Raw genomic sequence first — 19,201 nt, forward strand, 5'->3', positions numbered from 1 at the left:
CAAATCCATGTCCATGGAGTCGGTGATGCCATCCAACCATCTCATCCTCTGTCGTCCCCTTCTCCTTCTGCCATCGATCATATACTAATAATTATTTTAAAGATGAAAAGACTCAGTCCAGAATCAGTTGGTTTGCTATGTAACCTTGGACTATTAATCTTTCTTGGATCTGTTTCCTGATGTGCAAATGAATGATAGTAGTTTAGTGCTAGTTTAGAGCTAGTTTACTTTGGGGGTCTCCAAAATCACTGCAAATGGTGTCTGCAGCCATTAAATTGTTAAGACACTTACTCCTTGGAAGAAAAGTTATGACCAACATAGACAGCATATTAAAAAGCAGAGACATTACTTTGTCAACAAAGGTCCATTGAGGCTATGGTTTTTCCAGTAGTCATATATGGATGTGAGTTGGACTATAAAGAAAGCTGAGCACTGAAGAATTGATGCTTTTGAACTGTGGTGTTGGAGAAGACTCTTGAGAGTCCCTTGGACTGCAAGGAGATGCAACCAGTCTATCCTAAAGATCAGTTCTGGGTGTTCATTGGAAGGACTGATGCTGAAGCTGCAACTTCAATACTTTGGCCACCTGATGAGAAGGAAATGGCAACCCACTCCAGTACTCTTGCCTGGAAAATCCCATGGACAGAGGAGCGTGGTAGGCTACAGTCCATGGGGGTCGCAAAGAATCGGACATGACTGAGCGACTTCACTTTCACTTTGATGAGAAGAAATGACTCATTTGAAAAGACCCTGATGCTGGGAAAGATTGAAGGCGGGAGGAGAAGGGGACGACAGTGGATGAGATGGTTGGACAGTATCACCGACTTGATGGATATGAGTTTGCGTAAACTCCAGGAGTTGGTGATAGACAGGGAGGCCTGGCTTGCTGCCCTTCATGGGGTCGCAAAGAGTTGGACACGACTGAGCAAATGAACTGAACTGAGAGCTAGTTTAGCGCTGTTCCGAACACTAGTAGAATTCATGCATCTAAACTAAATGCCACGCCTAGCACCTAGCGAGCGTGTTTTATAAGCATTACCAAATGATCAAACTAATCAAAAGCAACACCCTGAAAGCTGAAAGCCGGGGCGGGGTGGGGAGTCCTGTCTTCCCGCGTAGCAAGGAGGCGCTGGAGGGATCGGATTCCTGGCCACAGACGCAACGGAGGATGCTCCAGGGAAAAAAGGGATGGGGCGGGCAGCAGAGAGATCAGACTGAGAACGAGGAAGTCTGGGAGAGTTAAGAGTAAGCAGTTCTACCAACGCGTTTGCACGGGAATGTCTACGGATCTCAACCGCTCTGGGAAACAGGAACAAGAGCATCAGGCCTAAACGCCATCGCGGCTCGAACCCGGGCTACGTTTCGCTCCCCGGCCCCGGCCGGCCCAGCCTCGCGTGCCCCAGCTCAGCCGGCCCTCGGGCCCCGGGGTGTTGCGCCAGTCGAACGCCCGACCGCCCAGGACTCCAAACCCAGGCCCCCGATGACCGCCCGCCGCTCGCTGCCGGCGCAGCCGGGTTTCAGGCCGCCGCCTCCCACCTAGCCCAGCCTCGCGAGGGCGCCCGTGCTCCGCGAAAACCGGAACTGGCCCCTCGCGGCCGCCGTAGACGCACCTCTGTTGCCTTTGTCACCGCTTTTTTTTCTCCTTCCTCCTTCCTCCCCCGCACCACCCCCCCCCCCCGTTCCCCCGTAGTTCCCTTTCACTTCCGGGGTCGCTCTGGATCCGCTGGTTCCGTAACAACATCCCGTTGGCTTCCCTCAGGCGGCGGGACCGCTGCAGCCGCCGCCTCCCAGGAGCGCCGCCCGTCCGGGGCTCACTGTGCTCCTCCCCGGGCCCAGGCCGCCATGGCCACCAACCCGCAGCCGCAGCCACCTCCTCCCGCGCCGCCGCCTCCCCCGCCGCAGCCGCAGCCGCCGCCGCCGCCTCCCGGCCCCGGGGCTGGCTCGGGCGCGGGCGGGGCCGGGGGTGCGGGCGCCGGCGCCGGGGACCCGCAGCTCGTGGCCATGATCGTGAACCACCTCAAGAGCCAAGGGCTCTTCGACCAGTTCCGCCGGGACTGCCTGGCCGACGTGGACACCAAGGTGCGGGGCGCGCGGGAGCTGCGGGCGCGCGGGCACCGAGGACGACCCCACGGGCCGCCACTTTGCCGGGCAGGCCGTCGGTGGCCCGCCATCGGTCGGTGGGCCGGCGGCTGCCTCGGCGTCCCCAGCCCCGGGGCCGCTCTGGAGCGCGCCGCCTGCCCACACCGGAGTTCCCTGCGCAGCCGCTTCCTCTCTGAGGGGCCGATTCGTGCCCGGCGCTGTGGGGCTCGCTGTGTTCATTCATTCGCTCAGCCTTTCGTTGCTTTAACAGACTAGCGTTAAGCATCTCCTACGTGCTAGGCACTGCTTAGGTGCTGGGAATATAGGGGTGAGCTACACCGAGTTAGTGTTCTTTTGGAGACTCGTCTGCTAACGGCGCTTTCATCTCTGATTTCCACTCACCGCCCCCCACCCCCGGGTTACTTTGCGTCCCAAGTTATTTTTTGCCTCCTTTCTTGTAGATTGCTGGTAAGGGTCGGGTCTTTGTCCTTTGGAGAAAGCGCTAAGTGGTAATGAATCGAATTGCTTGCATTGTTGTTTTGCCGGACTTGGTGAGGGGCGCAGAGCTGGTCGATGGAAAGGTGGGGTGCGGGGCGGGGGGGCTTTTGTTTCCCCCCGGGGACTCTGATTTAATCTCTCAGGCCAAGTCTTGTCTCTAAAGTGAGAAGGGAGGAGGGGTCAGAGGGGAGGGGTAGAGGGAACGGAGGAAAGGACGGAGGAGAGGTGACGGCAGATGCTGAAGTGGAAGAAGGACTGGACAGGAGAGTGAGTTGGGAAGAGGAACGGGTATAGGGGAAAGGTTCCCTGTATAAAAATAGCGGGGCTGGGAAGGGAAAGGGAGTTTGTACCAAGTGTCAAAGTGAAAGGGGGATTAGCAGGAGAGGGTCATCTTGGGTGGTTCTGCAAAGGCTGAGTAGAGAAAACGGGAAGGTGCATTTAGTAGATGGATGGAAACCCAGTAGGTCTAGAAGCAAGTGAAGCAGGAAGCTTTGGTTGGAAGCAGGAAGCTTTGGTTGGAACCAGTTGGGGGAAAATTTTTTTTTTTTTAACTTAGATCTGGTTTGGCTCATTGGTTCAGAGTTTCGATGGGGTCAGGGTTTTCACATAGCATGTTCAGCTCTTCTAAAGAAGCGTGTTTGTTTGAGGAAAGGGCTTTGAGGTGAAGCACACACCATTCCCTTATTGCCTCTAGGGAAACCTTTCTGACAGTCTGGGGACATCTTCCCTTTTAAGAACTCTGGCCTACCTTGTAGACCAGAAATAGGTCTTTTGGGGGTGTTGGAGTTTCTGGACCACATGAAATTCAATTTTCTTGAGGATATTTATCTATGTAGATAGTATGTGGTTTTCTCACTTTATTTTAGGGAATATGCACAACTGCCTGTTTGAAAATGATGCCAGTTGGCTTTCTTCCTCCCTCTCCCTTCCTTCCATCCTTTTTTTTTTTTTATAGGACATGGGGAAGTAAATGTTACCCAACTGTCAATAAGTAAAGCTGCTTTTTTTTTTTTTTTAATTTGGCAAGTAGAGATTTCACTTTGCTGCCCGTAGAAACATACAAATCCGTGTGTCATCATTGTGTATGCAGATTGAAAATTCAAATACACCAGCAGTTAGGGGGTGGGGAGCTACAGTATTTAAGGCTCAACTTTTTCTGCATCCACATTCCCTGTGAATATTGTTGTTGTGCCTGTAATATTCCTTCCAGTGCCTCTCAAAGTAGAGTCCTAAAACATTTCTTGGGGGGAAAGAAGGAAGCACAATTGGTTTGACAATCTAAACGATACCTAGGACAAGTGCACATGTTGACATTAACATGCAGCCCAAGATCCAGCTCATGCTGGGGCTCCTCTGCTCTGGCCTCCAGATCCCAGGAGCCAGGTTTCAAAACCATTCCAACCCCTGTGCACTGAGTAGCAAGTGAGGAGGAAGAATCAAGACAGGCCCACGTCTCGGGACTCGGCAGGGCGCTCCCTGACCAAGTGAATATGGCCCCTTTCACTCCAGGTCATAGAGGCCAGTTTCTGGATACTTTCTCAGCTGGAAGTGGCTCCTGGTCACCATAATTATTGTCTGTTTCTTTTCAGATTTAAAAGAAAAATCAGAGACAAATAATGTAAGCTGATTCACCCAAGAAATACTTATTATACACCAGGCATTGTTTTAGGTACCAGGGACATAGCAGTGAACAGAAAGTTCCTGCTGATTTGAACTTGAGGCCCATCAGAGAAAGTATCTCACTCGTGAGAGGTTCTGTGGGAGAGAGGAAGCAGGATGAGGGTGGAAAGGGTTGGTGGTGTGTTTTGCATAAGTTCTCCAGGGAATATCCAACGAAATGACACTTGAGCCATCGCTGAAGGAGCTGTCCAGCGGTGGGGCGCTGAGCATGCCAAGTGGGGAGCCCAGCAAGTGCGGAAGGCCTGAGGCAGAGCCTGCTGAGGGAGAAAGGGCTCGGAGCTGAGGTAGGGGCCCCCTGCCACCCTCGCTTTAGAGAGCTGCCCAAGCCCTGGTAAGTTTGGCGCTCACTGGAGCTGAGAAGCCACTGGCAGGTGTTAGAGCAGAAGAGGGACGTGATCTGACTTCCATCTTTGATGGCTTGACCTCATGGAGTCATCTACAGTACCCCCTTTACTTTAGTCGTGATGTGGTTTGGACAGTAACGGCGTGGTCCCCCAACTTTAGAAGATCGACACTAGCTGCTCCGTGGAAAACGGACTTGAGACAGCAGGAGTAGACTCAACGCGGGCCGTTCCGGAGCTGTAACCTGGGCAGGCGGCGAGGATGCTCCGGGCAGGAGTGGTAGCGGTGGAGGGGCGGGAGGGGTTCGGGCTCCAGCTGTGTTCTGGGGCTAATGCAGGGGGATTTGCTGCTGGTTCCGGTGAGGCGTGGAGGAGGAGGAGGAGCCTCTGTGATGTGAAGGCTTTTGGCCAGGAGCACTGGAAAAAGAGATAGCTCTTCCCAGAAGAGTAATGGAGGCCCAAATATTATTGTAGTCACTAGGCTTTTTTACCTAAACAAGAACTTAGAAACCAAGAGATTTAACTTTAGTAGTTCACATTGAAGGTTGTTTTATGGGCAAGGAGAGTGCTAAATACATTGTGACAGTTGAGCCTGGTGTTTCTGAGGTTTGGAAATATTGGGAAGAATAATTGTTTTAGAATCATCAGGGAGAAAATTAATTCTCATTCACATGAATTTTGGATAAATGGAGAGGAGCATGAGAAATAATCACAAGACTAGTTTTGGTCGGATGTAATATTTGTTGTTCATTCACTAAGTCGTGTCCAACTCTTTGCAACCCCATGGATTGCAGCACGCCAGGCTTCCCTGTTCTCTGCTATCTCCCAGAGTTTGCTCAAATTCATGTCCATTGAGTCAGTGATGCTATCTAACCATCTCATCCTCTGCCACCCCCTTCTCCCTTTGCCTTCAATCTTTCCCAATTAAATATAGGTATAGAATAGAGGATAGAATATAGGTATTAGCGAAATTCTGGTAACTGGAAGGGGTGGAGGGGTGTCAGAGAGGAAGAAAATCTTTCTCATCTCCACAACCCAGTCATCTCATCTGATAACTACTTTTTAGTTGCTTATTTGCCCAGCAGTGTGAAAAGGTGTGTGGAAACAAAGTTTAAAAGAGTGAGAGGAGAAGGCTTACACTTCAGTAAAGAGATAAATATTGCACCCCCACTCCCTGAAATAGAATGCAACACAAGAATTACTTGAATGATAGTGTGTATCAGAGACAGTTGGTACGTGGGAGAAGGGCCATGGCCGCCTGCCTGGGGTGTCGGGATGACTTCACGGGTTAGGTAAGCTCTGAAGGTGAGAAGTTTGCCAGCTGGGCAGGGAGAAGGAGTGGTAGATGTACACGAGTAAAATCATGAGAACTCAGGACTGGAGCATAAACTTTGAAGGGTAAGGGAGCAAACAGCAGAAACGGAGGTTGTACAGTTTTGCTTAAAATCATTCGGGAATGCTCAATCTACATTAAAAGTCACATTTAAAAAAAAAGTCACATAAAAGATGTAAAGAGCATGCGTGGCGGGGACAGCTTGTAGGAAGGAAGCATGCAGTCAGACAGCCCTTCCAGGCAGTGTAGAAATGGCCTGTTAACGTGTGTCCTCTCTCCTGCTTCCTGCGTATCAGTAGTGCTCAGCTTTAGCACAGCTGATATTTTGGGCTGGATAGTCCTTTGTAGGGGGGGACTGGCCTGTGCCCGCTAGTATGCCACTAGCAACTCCCCTCAGCAGTGACCATCAGAGATGTCTCCAGGCATTGCCAGAGGTCACCTGGGTGGGGGTGGAGTCGGGGGATGCAAAATTGCTTCCAGTTAGGAACCAGTGCCTTATATCTAATGTAACACCTAGTTCCAGCGGTTGTCCCTTCATAATTTCTCTTGGATCCATGCCTTTCAGCCCATTTTTGCCACTCCAGTACAGATTTCCATTCTTTTACTTATTGCATGCTTTCCTGCGAATATTTTTAGTCTGTTTACTCTCTCAGCGTAGGAATATCAGGTCAGCTATCACATATCACGCTGCTCATATGTGCTGTGGGTTCCCATTCTCTCTCCCAATAATTCCAGGCTTCGTATATGGTCCTCAAATTCTTCCAAACCCTGGTTCCAAGTTATGTTTCCAATCTCATTTCTCTGTTTTTGTTTTCTATCCTCTAACAAAATTGGATTTAGTGGTGTGGGGGCTCCCCAATGCTCCTGACTCCATGTCTTGTCATCCACCTGCTCGTGCATTGCTGGGTGTGCCTGTGCGGCCTGCCTTTCCCACTCCCAGCTCTGCTGTGGAGCTTGGAAGGTCCAGCTGGGATGCCCTGTTCTCAGTGAAGGCTCACTTCCTGTCTGCTCTTCTCCGTTTCTTGGCTCCGAATCATCTCACAGTCACACGTCTTGGTGTCTTATCTGCTAGTCCCTTGTCCACAAATGTATATTTGTCTTTGTATTCATCTACAAACATTTTGTTTTAGATAAATGGTATTTGAATGAGTCTTGCATTATCCTGAAGCAGGAGGATAATATACTGTTGTCAAACCCTGAAACTTTGTTGCCAAATGGATGCTGTAAGAAATGTTAACACTGCTAAAGATACTCAGATTCCCCGGACTTACAGATATTAGTGTTGATGTTATGTAACAGTGCGGTGTTTAACACTGATATCTTTTTCTTTCTCTCTAGCCTGCCTATCAGAATCTGAGACAGCGTGTTGACAACTTTGTTGCAAACCACTTGGCAACTCATACATGGAGTCCCCACCTCAACAAGAACCAGCTTAGAAACAATATTCGTCAACAAGTGCTCAAGTAAGTTTCAGACTTGCAAAAGTTCCTAGGAAGGCTTAAGAATGTCACAATGTGCCTTGCCTGAAAGCCAGACATTTGTGGAAGTTTGTTCACCTTGTGATGATTTTGTCAGGTCTGGTGTGGCGACTTCTTACAATGATACAGTGTGATTGTAGAGTAGACTCTAAATCTCTTCACATTTCCCTCATAAATTTGGCAGTCTGATTGTTCCTATAGACCTTTGGAAATATTGAAGGAGTGACTATGTGACTTCAGGAAAAAAGCCCTCTAGATGTGATGTGATGTGAATAGATGGCAAATGCCAGATTGGCCAGTGTGTCCTATGCAGTTATGTTCACACTTACTTTTTTGACCCTGAAACCAGGCTTTATTATTCCTGGTTTACAAATAACGACATTAAAGATGACTGAAATTGAAACATTTTCTCCTGATTTGAGACAGTGTCTTCTATGTTCTAATATAACTGCTTGCTTTTTTTTTTTCTGGCCAAGTGTGGCTTGTAAGATCTTAGTTCCCCTATCAGCAATTGAACCTGGCCCTGGCAGTGAAAATGCTGAGTCCTAACCACTGGACCACCAGGGACTTTCCTGGTTTGTGGGTTGTTTTTTTTTTTAATTTTCCTTGATTTTGCTTGTGGGTTTTAGTGATAATATAACCAAAAAGGGAGTGGTGGTACATTTGGACTTGTTAGAGTCTGTTTCTTGGCAAACACAAAGAGAGCGAGAAAAGCTGCAATGTTTAGATGGACCTAAAAAGATCATATTTGTTGCCCCAAAGAGCAGATTTACAATATTGTTCATGAATATAAGTATTCACCAAGGTAAGAAGACTTGAACCGTGTCTCCCTGCCTCACACCCCAGAAAAGCTGACTGCATTATTTTAAAAGTGCTTTAGTCTTCCTGCCTTGACAAATATTTATGTTCAAGTTCACCTACTGGGACGAAATGTGGCTTTTTAAACAGCTAAACAAATCTGATTTATAGCTGTGTGCTTAGTCGCTCAGTCGTGTCTGACTCTTTGCAACCTCATGGATTAGAGCCCACCAGGCTCCTCTGTCTGTGGGGATTCTCTAGGCGAGAATACTGGGGGGGGTTGCCATGCCCTCCTCCAGGGGATCTTCCCCACCCAGGGATCAAACCCAGGTCTCCTGCGTTGCAGGCGGATCTTTACCCTCTGAGCCCCCAGGAAGCACAGTTTATAGCTGTCGCCCCTCAGTCTCTCTTGTCCCTCGGGGACCTTGGAGATCTGCCTACTGTGTTGCTCCCTTGATAGTTCACCCACAGGAAGCCCCACAAGTAAAACTTTACACTCTGATTCAAAGACCCATTTAGCCACAGGTAATCCTAGAAACCAGGAGCCTGGGGCTCAGACTGCGTGCCCTAGTAAATAAGAGAAGAGAAGAGGGAAATTTGACAGTAGGTTTGTTGTCTACATTTTAAAAGATATTCAGGAACCTGTGAAAGAGTCCAGGTGAGATCACAAGATGCCATTAGAGGGCTGCATCTGATTGCTTCTGGGGAGAAGTCAAGGCCTTTCCGGTTGGGCAGCAGGCCTTCAAGAGAACAGTAACCAGAGAAGGGGGTAGGGCGCCAGGGGTCAAGTCGGAGGCTAGGGGTCGGTCGGGGGCCAGGGGTCGGTCGGGGGCCAGGGGTAGGCTGGAGGGGGGGGGGAGGGGGGCGGAGGCTTACAAACACTATCCACGCTTTCAGAGCACCAGCCCACAACAGTGTGCATAGCTGCCTCCCTTTCCACAAAAAATAACATTGTTTTAAAAGCATGTTTGGGAAGGGAATGGTCTTAGATTCTCTTTGTCTTTTTCTTCATATGTTAAGAGACTGACTGGAAGGCACATTTCTTGAAATTGACTTCTTAGGAGGCAAAATCTTTAAAGGCAGGAAGCAGTCATTTGTTCTGTTCTTTAAAGAGAGCTAAACTCAATCTTGCCCATGTAAAATGAAGCGCTTAAAATTGTTGTACCAACATAATGACGTTTTCACAGAACCTTGTTTGGTGAGGGATTGCTAGACACTGCAGTAGGGGGCCCTGGTGACTGTCCGCAGTTAATGCTAGAGCAGTGTGCCTGTGGGCGACGGGGGCCCTCCTCTGTGGACTAGAGTGGGCGAATTGTCATCTCTTGGGTAATTGAGGCATTGCTTTTACTGCGACATCTGTACATTTTCTTCTAGCTACTTTACTTATTTTTAATTGAACTGTTCTCTCATTTAAATTGCTTTAAGTCTCTTAAATAACATTTTTAAGTTACTCTAAAGAAAGAGTAACTTTTAGTTGTGTCTACCTGATGGTGTAGGGCCTCCCTCGTTTCTCAGTGTTTAAGGGTCTGCCTGCCAGTGCAGGAGATGTGGGTCTGATCCCTGGGTCAGGAAGATCCCCTTGAGAAGGAAATGGCACCCCACTTCAGTATTCTGCCCAGGAAATCTCATGACAGAGGAGCCTGGCAGCTACAGTTCGTGGGATTGCAACAGAGTCAGACACAATTTAATGACTAACCAACGACAACTACTAATGGTATAGGAATGTATTTGCACCTATAAACACAATTTCAGACAGTTTTCTTGCATATACTTTGAGAAATACTCAGTTGACTCAGATTGAACTGTTTACAGTTGCCATTTTCATAAGACAAGATAGTTTAATATCTGTAATTTTGCATGGTTCAGTAACCAATCTGCCAGCTCAATAGATAAAAAAAATTTTATTCTGTTTATGCATTCATTTGTACAACAGAACCTTAAAATGCAAGGGAGCTCAGAAATGATGACCTGAACTGTGCAGTGTTTTAAGGGAAGACAGGGAAGTAGCCTTCACGAAGACAGTGCCGGCTGCTGGCATTTTGGCTTTGCCCTTGAACCTGGAGCTATGACTTCTCCCCTTCTCTGGTGAGGCAGCCCCGGCTGCACCCACACGTCCCTAAAATGAGCCCACGAGGAGCAGTGTGGTTGTTAGCACGGGCCTCCGTTTTCAAGATCGGAGTGGACCTCTGGGTGAGAGAGAACATAAGTACACGGGGGCCCAGAACGTAGGCAATCAGGGAAAGAGACTGAAGCAGTCATTTGAAGGGTGTGTTTTATTTTTTATTTTGTGCCTTTTTCGTGTTTGCACCTTAAAACATTTTTCAGATTTCTTGCCCTCACTTCTTTTCCACCTGCTACATTTTAAAGACACCTCTAAGATGTAACGGTGTTCGGAGGATTAGCTTTTTTTTTAAAGAATCTTAGAACTTTAGAAAGCAGGTTACCTACTTTGTGCAGTGGTGTCACATCTTTCTCTGTGGCCCACATAAATGGAATTGTAGTATCCCAGGGCTGCGTGGTGCCTCGGGAAAGGCGAATCGCATTCATCCTCCACTCTAGGCAGCCCAGCACTCAGACAAAGCCCTGCAGGGTGTAAAGACAGACACCTCAGCCCTGTGCAGGGATGGCCGGAGGCCTTGAACCTGCTCTCCCAACACTGTCCAGGGAACTGTGACTCCTCACTTCTCTGTCAGAAAGAAACAAGCTTGAAGTGCGATTCTTCAAAGAAATGCATGTCCTCCTATTTTGTTCAGAGGCCTCTGTGGTTTTCTTCATGTTTCAGGCTTTGTTGGCCCTTTTGCTCCTCTGTTTCTTAAGTGTGATATTTCTTTGAACACTTTCTTCCTTTCTCTTTTCTGGAATCAGGACTCGAGTTAAATGTCTTCTCCTTTGTAAAGCATTCACAAATCATCTCAGGGATGGCTAATGATAATATTCTTTTCTCATAGTGTACTGTATGTCCTAGTGCCTGTCATGTGGTATTTTGTGTCTCTCTCCCCAACCCAAATAGAGACCAGGTCTTATTTGCAGTGGCTCAGGGCTAGTGTGGTGCCTGTTGTATATAAGACACTTAGAACGTAATTGTTGAATGAATAAATCATTTCGTCTTTAAAGCAAGAAGATAATGAGAAGGCCAAAAGTTTTAAGCTTTGTTTTTGTTCTTCTAAAGTTTTTCCTTTTTTTTTTTTTTTTCTTTTTTGTAAGTTTGGGGAAATTGCACTGTATGTGTATTCTTCAGTTTTCGTGGACACAGTAATACTTGTAAGAGACTTACATCTTTCTGTTTTGTTTTTTTTTAAGTTGTAGAATCCATAGATTTATTTTGTACACAGAATTCAGCTTTAGTGGTCATTTATTCCTGTCTGCCATGGGCAGGATTTAGGTAAGCATCACCTGCAAGCCTGGCCTTTAGATAACGTCTAGTTCTAAAGGTATTTTGTTTTGCTTTTGTTTTGTCTGCTTTAATATTTCCACTAGTGACACAGTGTAGATGTGACATGTTTTAGGTTTTTTTTTTTTTTTGCAGTATGCTATGTTAAATGCCACTATAGTGTGAAACTTATTTTCTGTTGTGTATTCTTCTTGTAATCCAAGAAGGATGGAGAGGAGGCAGTTAAAGAACATATATGTAATTGATACAGCTTTACTTAAAAGGAGTTTGTTTAATACTACATTAATTTCTGATTTATTTTTCCACTTTTCTGTTAATTATCCTGTGTTTCAGATCAGGAATGTTGGAGTCTGGTATTGACCGAATTATTTCTCAGGTTGTGGATCCAAAGATCAACCACACATTCAGACCTCAGGTGGAGAAAGCCGTGCATGAGTTTCTGGCCACGCTCAATCATAGGGAGGACACGGGTGGCAGCGCAGCCCCAGACGATGAGAAGCCAGACTCTTCCACCGTCACACAAGGTGCTTTGCTTTTCTTCTTGCGCTGATTACCAAGTTAGGGGTATTTAGTTCTTTAAAATATTTCTCTTTTTGGCCATTCTCATGAAATTGTAGTTATTTTAATTATCACCCAGATTCTTTATCTGGTGTAACAGTTCTTTTCTTTTTTTTAAATAATGGTCATTTTAATAATGTAGTGGATGGGTGTGTGTGTGTTTCAGTAGAAGCAATAATTACAATAATTAGAGAACATATTCTTTTTCTGGGAGCTAGACTGTTCTCACATTTGCATGGTGCCTAAGATTCTGTATTACGGAGGTAGAGAATTTAGAGTGTGTTAAGTCTTAGCACTAGTACCTGAAGTCTAAAAATGTGTGCGTCACATAAAACTGACAGTGACAGGTGGCCTTGAGTCTGCAGAGGGCTTTACCTTCTGCACAAATTTATTCTAAAACGTGTCTTTCCCTCCAAGGTGTCCCCACCCCCGGACCCAGTGCGAACGTGGCCAGTGATGCCATGTCCATCTTGGAAACCATCACTTCTCTCAACCAAGAAGCTAGTGCTGCCAGGGCTTCGACAGAGACGTCGAATGCCAAGACCAGTGAGAGAATGTCCAAAAAACCCCCATCTCAGCCAAGCACTGACACTAGTGCTGAGAAAGAGAGGACTTCAGAGGACACAACTGATAAAGAAAAATCTACACCTGACTCTTCAGGGGAAGGGCAGGAAGCTGCCCCTGGGTCTGAAGAACTTAGTGATCCCCCTTGTCCAACTGAAGAAATGAGAAATCACACAAGAGAAAGTACTAGTTCAGTTCTGCTAAATAAGGATGCTCAACAAGAAAGCGGTGACCAAAAAAGCAAATCAACAGATAAAGGTGAAAAGAAGCCAGACAGCAATGAAAAGGCAGAAAGAAAGAAAGAGAAGAAGGAAAAGACTGAAAAGAAAATCGATCACTCAAAAAGGAGCGAAGATGTACAAAGAGTAAAAGATGAAAAACAAGCAAAGGATAAAGAAGTAGAATGTTCAAAACTTCCTTCAGAAAAAACCAATAGTAAAGCTAAAACCGGCGAAGGAACAAAAGAAGGTAAAAACTTGGAAAAGTCTACAACAGTTTAAAGAACGATGAGTGTCCACAGGGGTCACATCAAATTTGCCTTCAAAGTTTTATAAATATATTTGCTACTTGTGTTTTTAAAGCCTGAAAACTCATATTCTCTTTGCTAAAAGATGAGCATTAAGCATTTGTATATTTCCTTTCCATTCTCATGTGCCAATTCACAATGCAAATGAACAGAGACACTCTAAACCTTATAATTTAACCCGTAATGTATTCACATACATTATTCCAAGCAAATTAATAGACGTATATGCTAATCTTTAAAATATTAGATAGTGAATATTTCAGTTACTTAATATTTGCTTTTTGTATATCATTCACATCAGTTTTATTAATTTTATAGGATAACCTTGCCTTTTTGTCTTCTGAAAACAGCTCTACCTTATTTGATATTGGTTACTAATGGTGAGAGATTATTTCTGAAGTTGAAGTTCTTTGAGCAGTTAAAGCAGAAAAATGTTAATGTAATTTAGGAGGTGCTGTTTCTGTCCTTCCCACAAGATGATTTATTTTCTATGTTTAATTGTCTTGTAGATTTCTCTTTGATAGATTCTGATGTGGATGGACTTACAGACATCACAGTTAGCTCCGTCCACACCAGTGACCTTTCATCTTTTGAAGAAGACACTGAGGAGGAGATTGTGATGTCTGAGAGCATGGAAGAAGGAGAGATTACATCAGATGGTAAAACATTTTACTTAATAAAGCCTCTGTGAAGCTTCCTGTTGAGCAGTATTTGTATATTCAGATGGCTGTGTCGTGAAAGACAGTGTGGCGCCGTGGCAGGAGCTTGGGACTTTTAGTTGGAAGATTTATTTCTGAGTCCCAGCTCCAAGATTGTCTATCTGAGCAAGCTTGGTAAGTTACTAAACTTCAACAAGCCTAGGTTCTCCATCTCTTAGCTTCACTCCCTAGGATTGTTACAAGAGTTGGCTGAGATCATGCTTGAACATGCCATGTTTCGGTAGTGTTTGGAGAGGCATAGTCAGCAAGACTGCCCTCACTCTGGCACCCATTGCAAATTCAGATCCCCAAGACCACCCTCAGGTTTGGTAATTCACTAGAAGGACTTGTTGAAAGCTATTAAATTCATGGCTGTGGTTTCTTACAACTGAGGGACACATTAAAATCAGCCAAGGGAAGAGGCAATAGGCTATATAGTTTGTCGCCAGGAATCACATAGTCACCAGGAGTCACGTAGCTAGTGAGCACAGCACCATTTCCAACCTACATCCGGGCCTTTAACTAATACCTTATGTTTCTCTTTAACATGTGATTAAATATTGTTTATGATTTTTTGAAAAGTCAAAAATGTTGAATGTTATTTGCAATTGCCTGCGGATATCATCTAGTAAATTTGCCACTGGCTCTTGGATTGAACCCACCTGCCAATGCAGGAGATGCAAGATGCAGGTTCAATCCTTGGATCAAGAAGATCCCCTGGAGGAGGGCATGACAACCCACTCCAGTATTCTTGCCTGGAGAATCCCGTGGACAGAGGAGCCTGGTGGGCTACAGTCCTTGGGGGTCGCACAGAGTCGGGCATGCCTGAAGCAACTTAGCACATACTTGGATAGAATATCTGTAGAGAAAATCATAGGCAAAAAAAAAAAAGAAAGTTTTAATGCTGTAGATGTATTAATATTTTTCAGTCTCTCCCATTTTTCATTATTTTCTTGGTATCCATTTCAAAAACTGGATTAGCAGCCTCCAAAATGCAAGGGAGCACTTCTTACTCTTCGTAATTATCCTCATGAGGTCATTTCTGAGTACTGATGGAGGAAGAATGCTCTTATCCTGTGAACACTCCACTTTCTCTGACCAAACGGAAATTTTACTTCTAGATACTTTATTGGGTCTTTTCAAGATTTTTCCTGGACAGGGCTAGATTTTCTGTGTATGGGATCCAAAACGTAAGAATATTGTTCTTTTGAGAGTACTGAGCAATACTTAGTACCACTTCATTGCTTCTTGCTGTGTCATGGGGAACTTTTCTTCCTTCCTAGGGTAGAGGATCTACTTGCTGTAGGTCCAGTTACTGATTCTTGCCTCTTCCATAAGCGAAAGATCATAAATGGTCATTAAAATTTCAAGTTTAAAGTGTGGCTTGAAGGGAGTTTGTTCAACTTAATACTGGTAAAGTATTCATGCCAAGTCTGTTGACATACAAGTGAGGATTAACTATTTGTCAAGGAAACATAAGTAACTCTTAAAGTCTAATTTTTCTTTTTGATATGTGAGAAGCTGAAAGAAAGAAACAGTATGTAAATCAGGAGGACATTTCTGGTGGTCCATTGGTTAAGACTCTGTGCTTCCAGTTCAGGGGGCATGAGTTTGATCCCTGCCCTGAGAAATTCTGCATGCCATGTGGCACAGCCAAAGAAAGAAACAAAAAAAAAGTTTAAATAAATAAAGATAATGGATTATAGCCTTTAAAAATTTCTGAATTTTCATATACTGATATTTCTCCCATTGGACCTACAAATACCCTTAAACTACTTTGATGCAGCTTTTGCCACTTGATATTGATGTTAATTGCTGATTGACAGAAATGCTCTTCTTTCTACTGGCTTTCTTCCAGATGAAGAGAAGAACAAGCAAAACAAAACAAAAACTCAAATCAGTGATCCCAGTGAAGGAAAAGCAAAAAATGTGCGGCATGCTTATGTTCACAAACCATATCTTTACTCAAAGTATTATAGTGATTCTGATGACGAACTTACTGTGGAACAGCGGCGGCAGTCTATCGTAAGTCAGGTTTGAGCTCTTGTTATGTTAACCTATTAAATCAGGTTGGCATACTTGACTAATCTGTTCACAGGCTACTGGTGAGCATTCGAAACGGTGACTTATAGGTTCCACCTTCAGGAACCTTGTCATTTAACTAGGCCGAATAGATAAAAACGTGTGATGGAGCTGTTCATATCATCATGATTGGTGAAAAACTGTTAACACCTTCAGTGTTTCACAGTATGGAAATGTTTGACCTGAGTATGGATCCAGCCATAAAGAGAGATAGCATCAGCCGTTAACATTATTAAGAGAGAAGCGCAGTCGTCCACATACTTCCTGCATTTGATAGTACTTCTAAGATGTACCACTGAATTATTAACAGCTTTTTAGAGAAATTACTACCTCATTGTATGTATATATCAGTTTTAATAAGTTGGCTTACAATTTCAGAAACATGTAAATATGAAAAGTTGTGCATCAAAGAATGAGGAAATACTACTCCATAAACAATGATTTGAAGGAAGTGCACCAAAATGTTAATGGTGGGTTCTCTCTTAAGAGGTTAGTTGATCAGGAGTTATGCTCGTGCTTAGGGTGTTTGACACTTGGAGGCTTTGAGTTCTGGGCAGGAAAGAGATGGTAGAGTAACACAATGACTGGATCCTCCCTGGTTTAAAATACAACTACAGGAAGTCCCACATCCAAACCCTGGGTCCTGAGAATATAGCCAGCAAGTAACATTTATTGTAGGACCATCCTGTCACTTGAATCTGCATTTCAGCTTTCTTTGAGAAAATCAGAAAATTATGCTCATAGATATTTTTATAACTAGCCTGTTAATTGTAATAACAGTTTATTAAACCACCATTTCCCCAAATGATATCTTTAAATTGATGGCATTCTGAAAGTTAGTAAGGGAAAAATGTCACCTTCTGTCTCTTTTGAAACACATGCACACACACATAGACGTGTTTATAGTGGTATGTATGCACTTTTGCAGATCCCATTAATTTGTGAGAACATCTGAAGGGCAAGCATATTTTTTTTCAGGGTTTTTGCTCTTACTTGAGAATCTGTCAGCATAATTATGAATATTTTGTGGTTTTAGGCTAAAGAAAAAGAAGAGAGACTTTTAAGAAGGCAAATTAATAGAGAAAAACTTGAAGAAAAACGAAAACAGAAAGCAGAAAAGACAAAGTATTCAAAAGCTAAAAGTCAAGGTATAAGAGATCTTAACTTTTAATATTTTAAACCATGCACTTACATACTCCACTGACTTCTAGATATTAAGATAGCTTATGAGATATGATTATAAAATAAAGTGATAAAAATTGTATTGTAGATTTTTAAAACTGTATTTTAAGATGTGGAAGATTTCCTTTTTAATCTGATGTCTTTAGTCACTTGTTTATTATATTTTCATATCTAAGTTAAACATTCTATCACATACCATATTATACAACTCACGTCATAGCAGTTTATTTTCCAGTGATTATGGAATGAATCATCACTGGAAAACTTATTGTTAACTTGTGAGTCCTCAAGCCTTGCAGTGATATTAATGGAATTCATCTATACTTTAACTAAAATGTCAAACATTTATCTGGAATATTTCATTGGACAAAATTGAACTTCCTCTGGACACTGATCTTGTTTGATGTAAAATACACATGTGTATATATATGAGCACTTAAAAAATATAAGACTTCTCCATCTACATGAAATATTTTTATTCCAATACAACTTAGAGATACTGAAGCCATTTTTCATTTTTACAGTGATTAGAAAATCTTAATGAAGAATAAAGATTGCGCTGATAAAAACTGTGTTCTGAAACATAGTTTGTTGATTGCTTCTTCCTCAGGCAAAAGCAGTGTGGACTTAGAAGAACCATCAACAAAAGGTTTGGAGCCCAAAGCCCCCCGAATTAAAGAAGTCCTTAAAGAGCGGAAAGTTTTAGAGAAAAAGGTAGCCTTAAGCAAAAGGAGGAAAAAGGATTCCAGGTATGTATTTATTTGGCCACATTCCCATTATAACATTCTTTCGGCATGCTTTCAGAAGAGAGGCATTGAAAATGACAGTAAAGAGCCAGACCTAGAATGTGCATATTATTCCATGTTTATGAAATACCTTTTAGGATTTCCTTTTCAGTATTAATTCATTGTATTAATATCTGTGATATTTCAAAATAGTGTGTACTAATCTCTTTGTTTTGTGGGGGTGGGGGCAGACTTTATTTGATAATCTGATGGAACCATTGGACTCTTTGCCCAGAGAAATGCATGTGCATAAGCACACAGTTGTCCCTAGAGTCTCAGAGAGTGTGTAGACCCTCTGGAAGCACTCAGGAGCCATTCCTGTTCTGGACATTCAGTCACCTCTTACTGACTGTGGCTGCCTCCATTCTCTAGTCCTTCCATACACTCCAGTAGCATCTCATGCGTCTTCCCATAAACCAGAGTTCCAAGCCAAACATTGTTTTTAGCACCACATGATCATGGTTAATTCTGTAAGAATTACAAAGCTGAAGAGACTGAGGGCGGCTGTGTAAGCATGGGCTATATAGCATTGCTGTACCAGCAACATGCAGTTCTGTAAGTTTATTTTAGACTTGAAGGTAACTAAATCAGTAATTTTAGCTGAGTCAATAATCTGCAGAACTCAGTGAGAGGAGGTGGCTCTCATTTTTCTTACAGACTTCAGCCTTCTCGATCTGAATAAATAGAACTATTCTGTTTATTCAGAAGATAAGACTTTCAAAATGAAATTGTAGCCCATATCATCTTCATCTTCAAGTGACAAATCACAAATTTTTGTTTCAAGAATACTTTCCTGTAGGACCAAGCGTGGTCCACTTCACATTCAGGATTTAGCTCTTCACTGTCAACCAAGAATAGGATTTAATTTGAAGTCTCTAGGTACCAGTTAAGTGTTTTAAGAAAAGCTAAGCTTGTTTTTAAATCTTGCTGAGAAATTTAAATCACATTTTTTGGTCCAAAGTTCTTACTTCACGTTTTGCCCTACCTAGGAACATTGATGAGAATGCTAAAAAGAAACAGCAATCTGAAGAAGATTCCAGAGAAACACTCAAAACAAGTGAGGTATGTCTTAATTAGTAAAACCCCATTTTAAATGCTCTTCTGTTAGATATTAGCCATTCAGTTCTTTGTAGTAAAACTTAGAATACAGTCTGATTTTTTTTCTACCTTGAATAAAAAGTCCGTCGCATTCCAGCACCCCCATCCTA

General features: G+C 43.7%; 1 protein-coding gene across 2 annotated transcripts in view; it reads left to right on the forward strand.

Moving 5' to 3' along the window:
* The first annotated feature begins 1,701 nt into the window (after window positions 1–1,701).
* The window catches only part of BOD1L1 (biorientation of chromosomes in cell division 1 like 1), a 49,968-nt gene continuing 32,468 nt past the window's right edge, over window positions 1,702–19,201 (forward strand). Inside the window, exons 1-9 of one of the 2 annotated variants that reach the window (XM_070458112.1) lie at window positions 1,702–2,079; window positions 7,270–7,394; window positions 11,932–12,122; window positions 12,574–13,188; window positions 13,756–13,905; window positions 15,803–15,969; window positions 17,063–17,174; window positions 17,819–17,957; window positions 18,983–19,055. In XM_070458112.1, the coding sequence (XP_070314213.1) occupies window positions 1,843–2,079; window positions 7,270–7,394; window positions 11,932–12,122; window positions 12,574–13,188; window positions 13,756–13,905; window positions 15,803–15,969; window positions 17,063–17,174; window positions 17,819–17,957; window positions 18,983–19,055 (1,809 nt within the window). In that variant the 5' untranslated portion in view covers window positions 1,702–1,842. The remainder of the gene's footprint in view (window positions 2,080–7,269; window positions 7,395–11,931; window positions 12,123–12,573; window positions 13,189–13,755; window positions 13,906–15,802; window positions 15,970–17,062; window positions 17,175–17,818; window positions 17,958–18,982; window positions 19,056–19,201) is intronic. The other variant, XM_020898113.2, reaches the window with a different exon arrangement.

This window comes from Odocoileus virginianus, chromosome 29 (assembly GCF_023699985.2).
Source record: "Odocoileus virginianus isolate 20LAN1187 ecotype Illinois chromosome 29, Ovbor_1.2, whole genome shotgun sequence".
Lineage (NCBI taxonomy): Eukaryota > Metazoa > Chordata > Mammalia > Artiodactyla > Cervidae > Odocoileus > Odocoileus virginianus.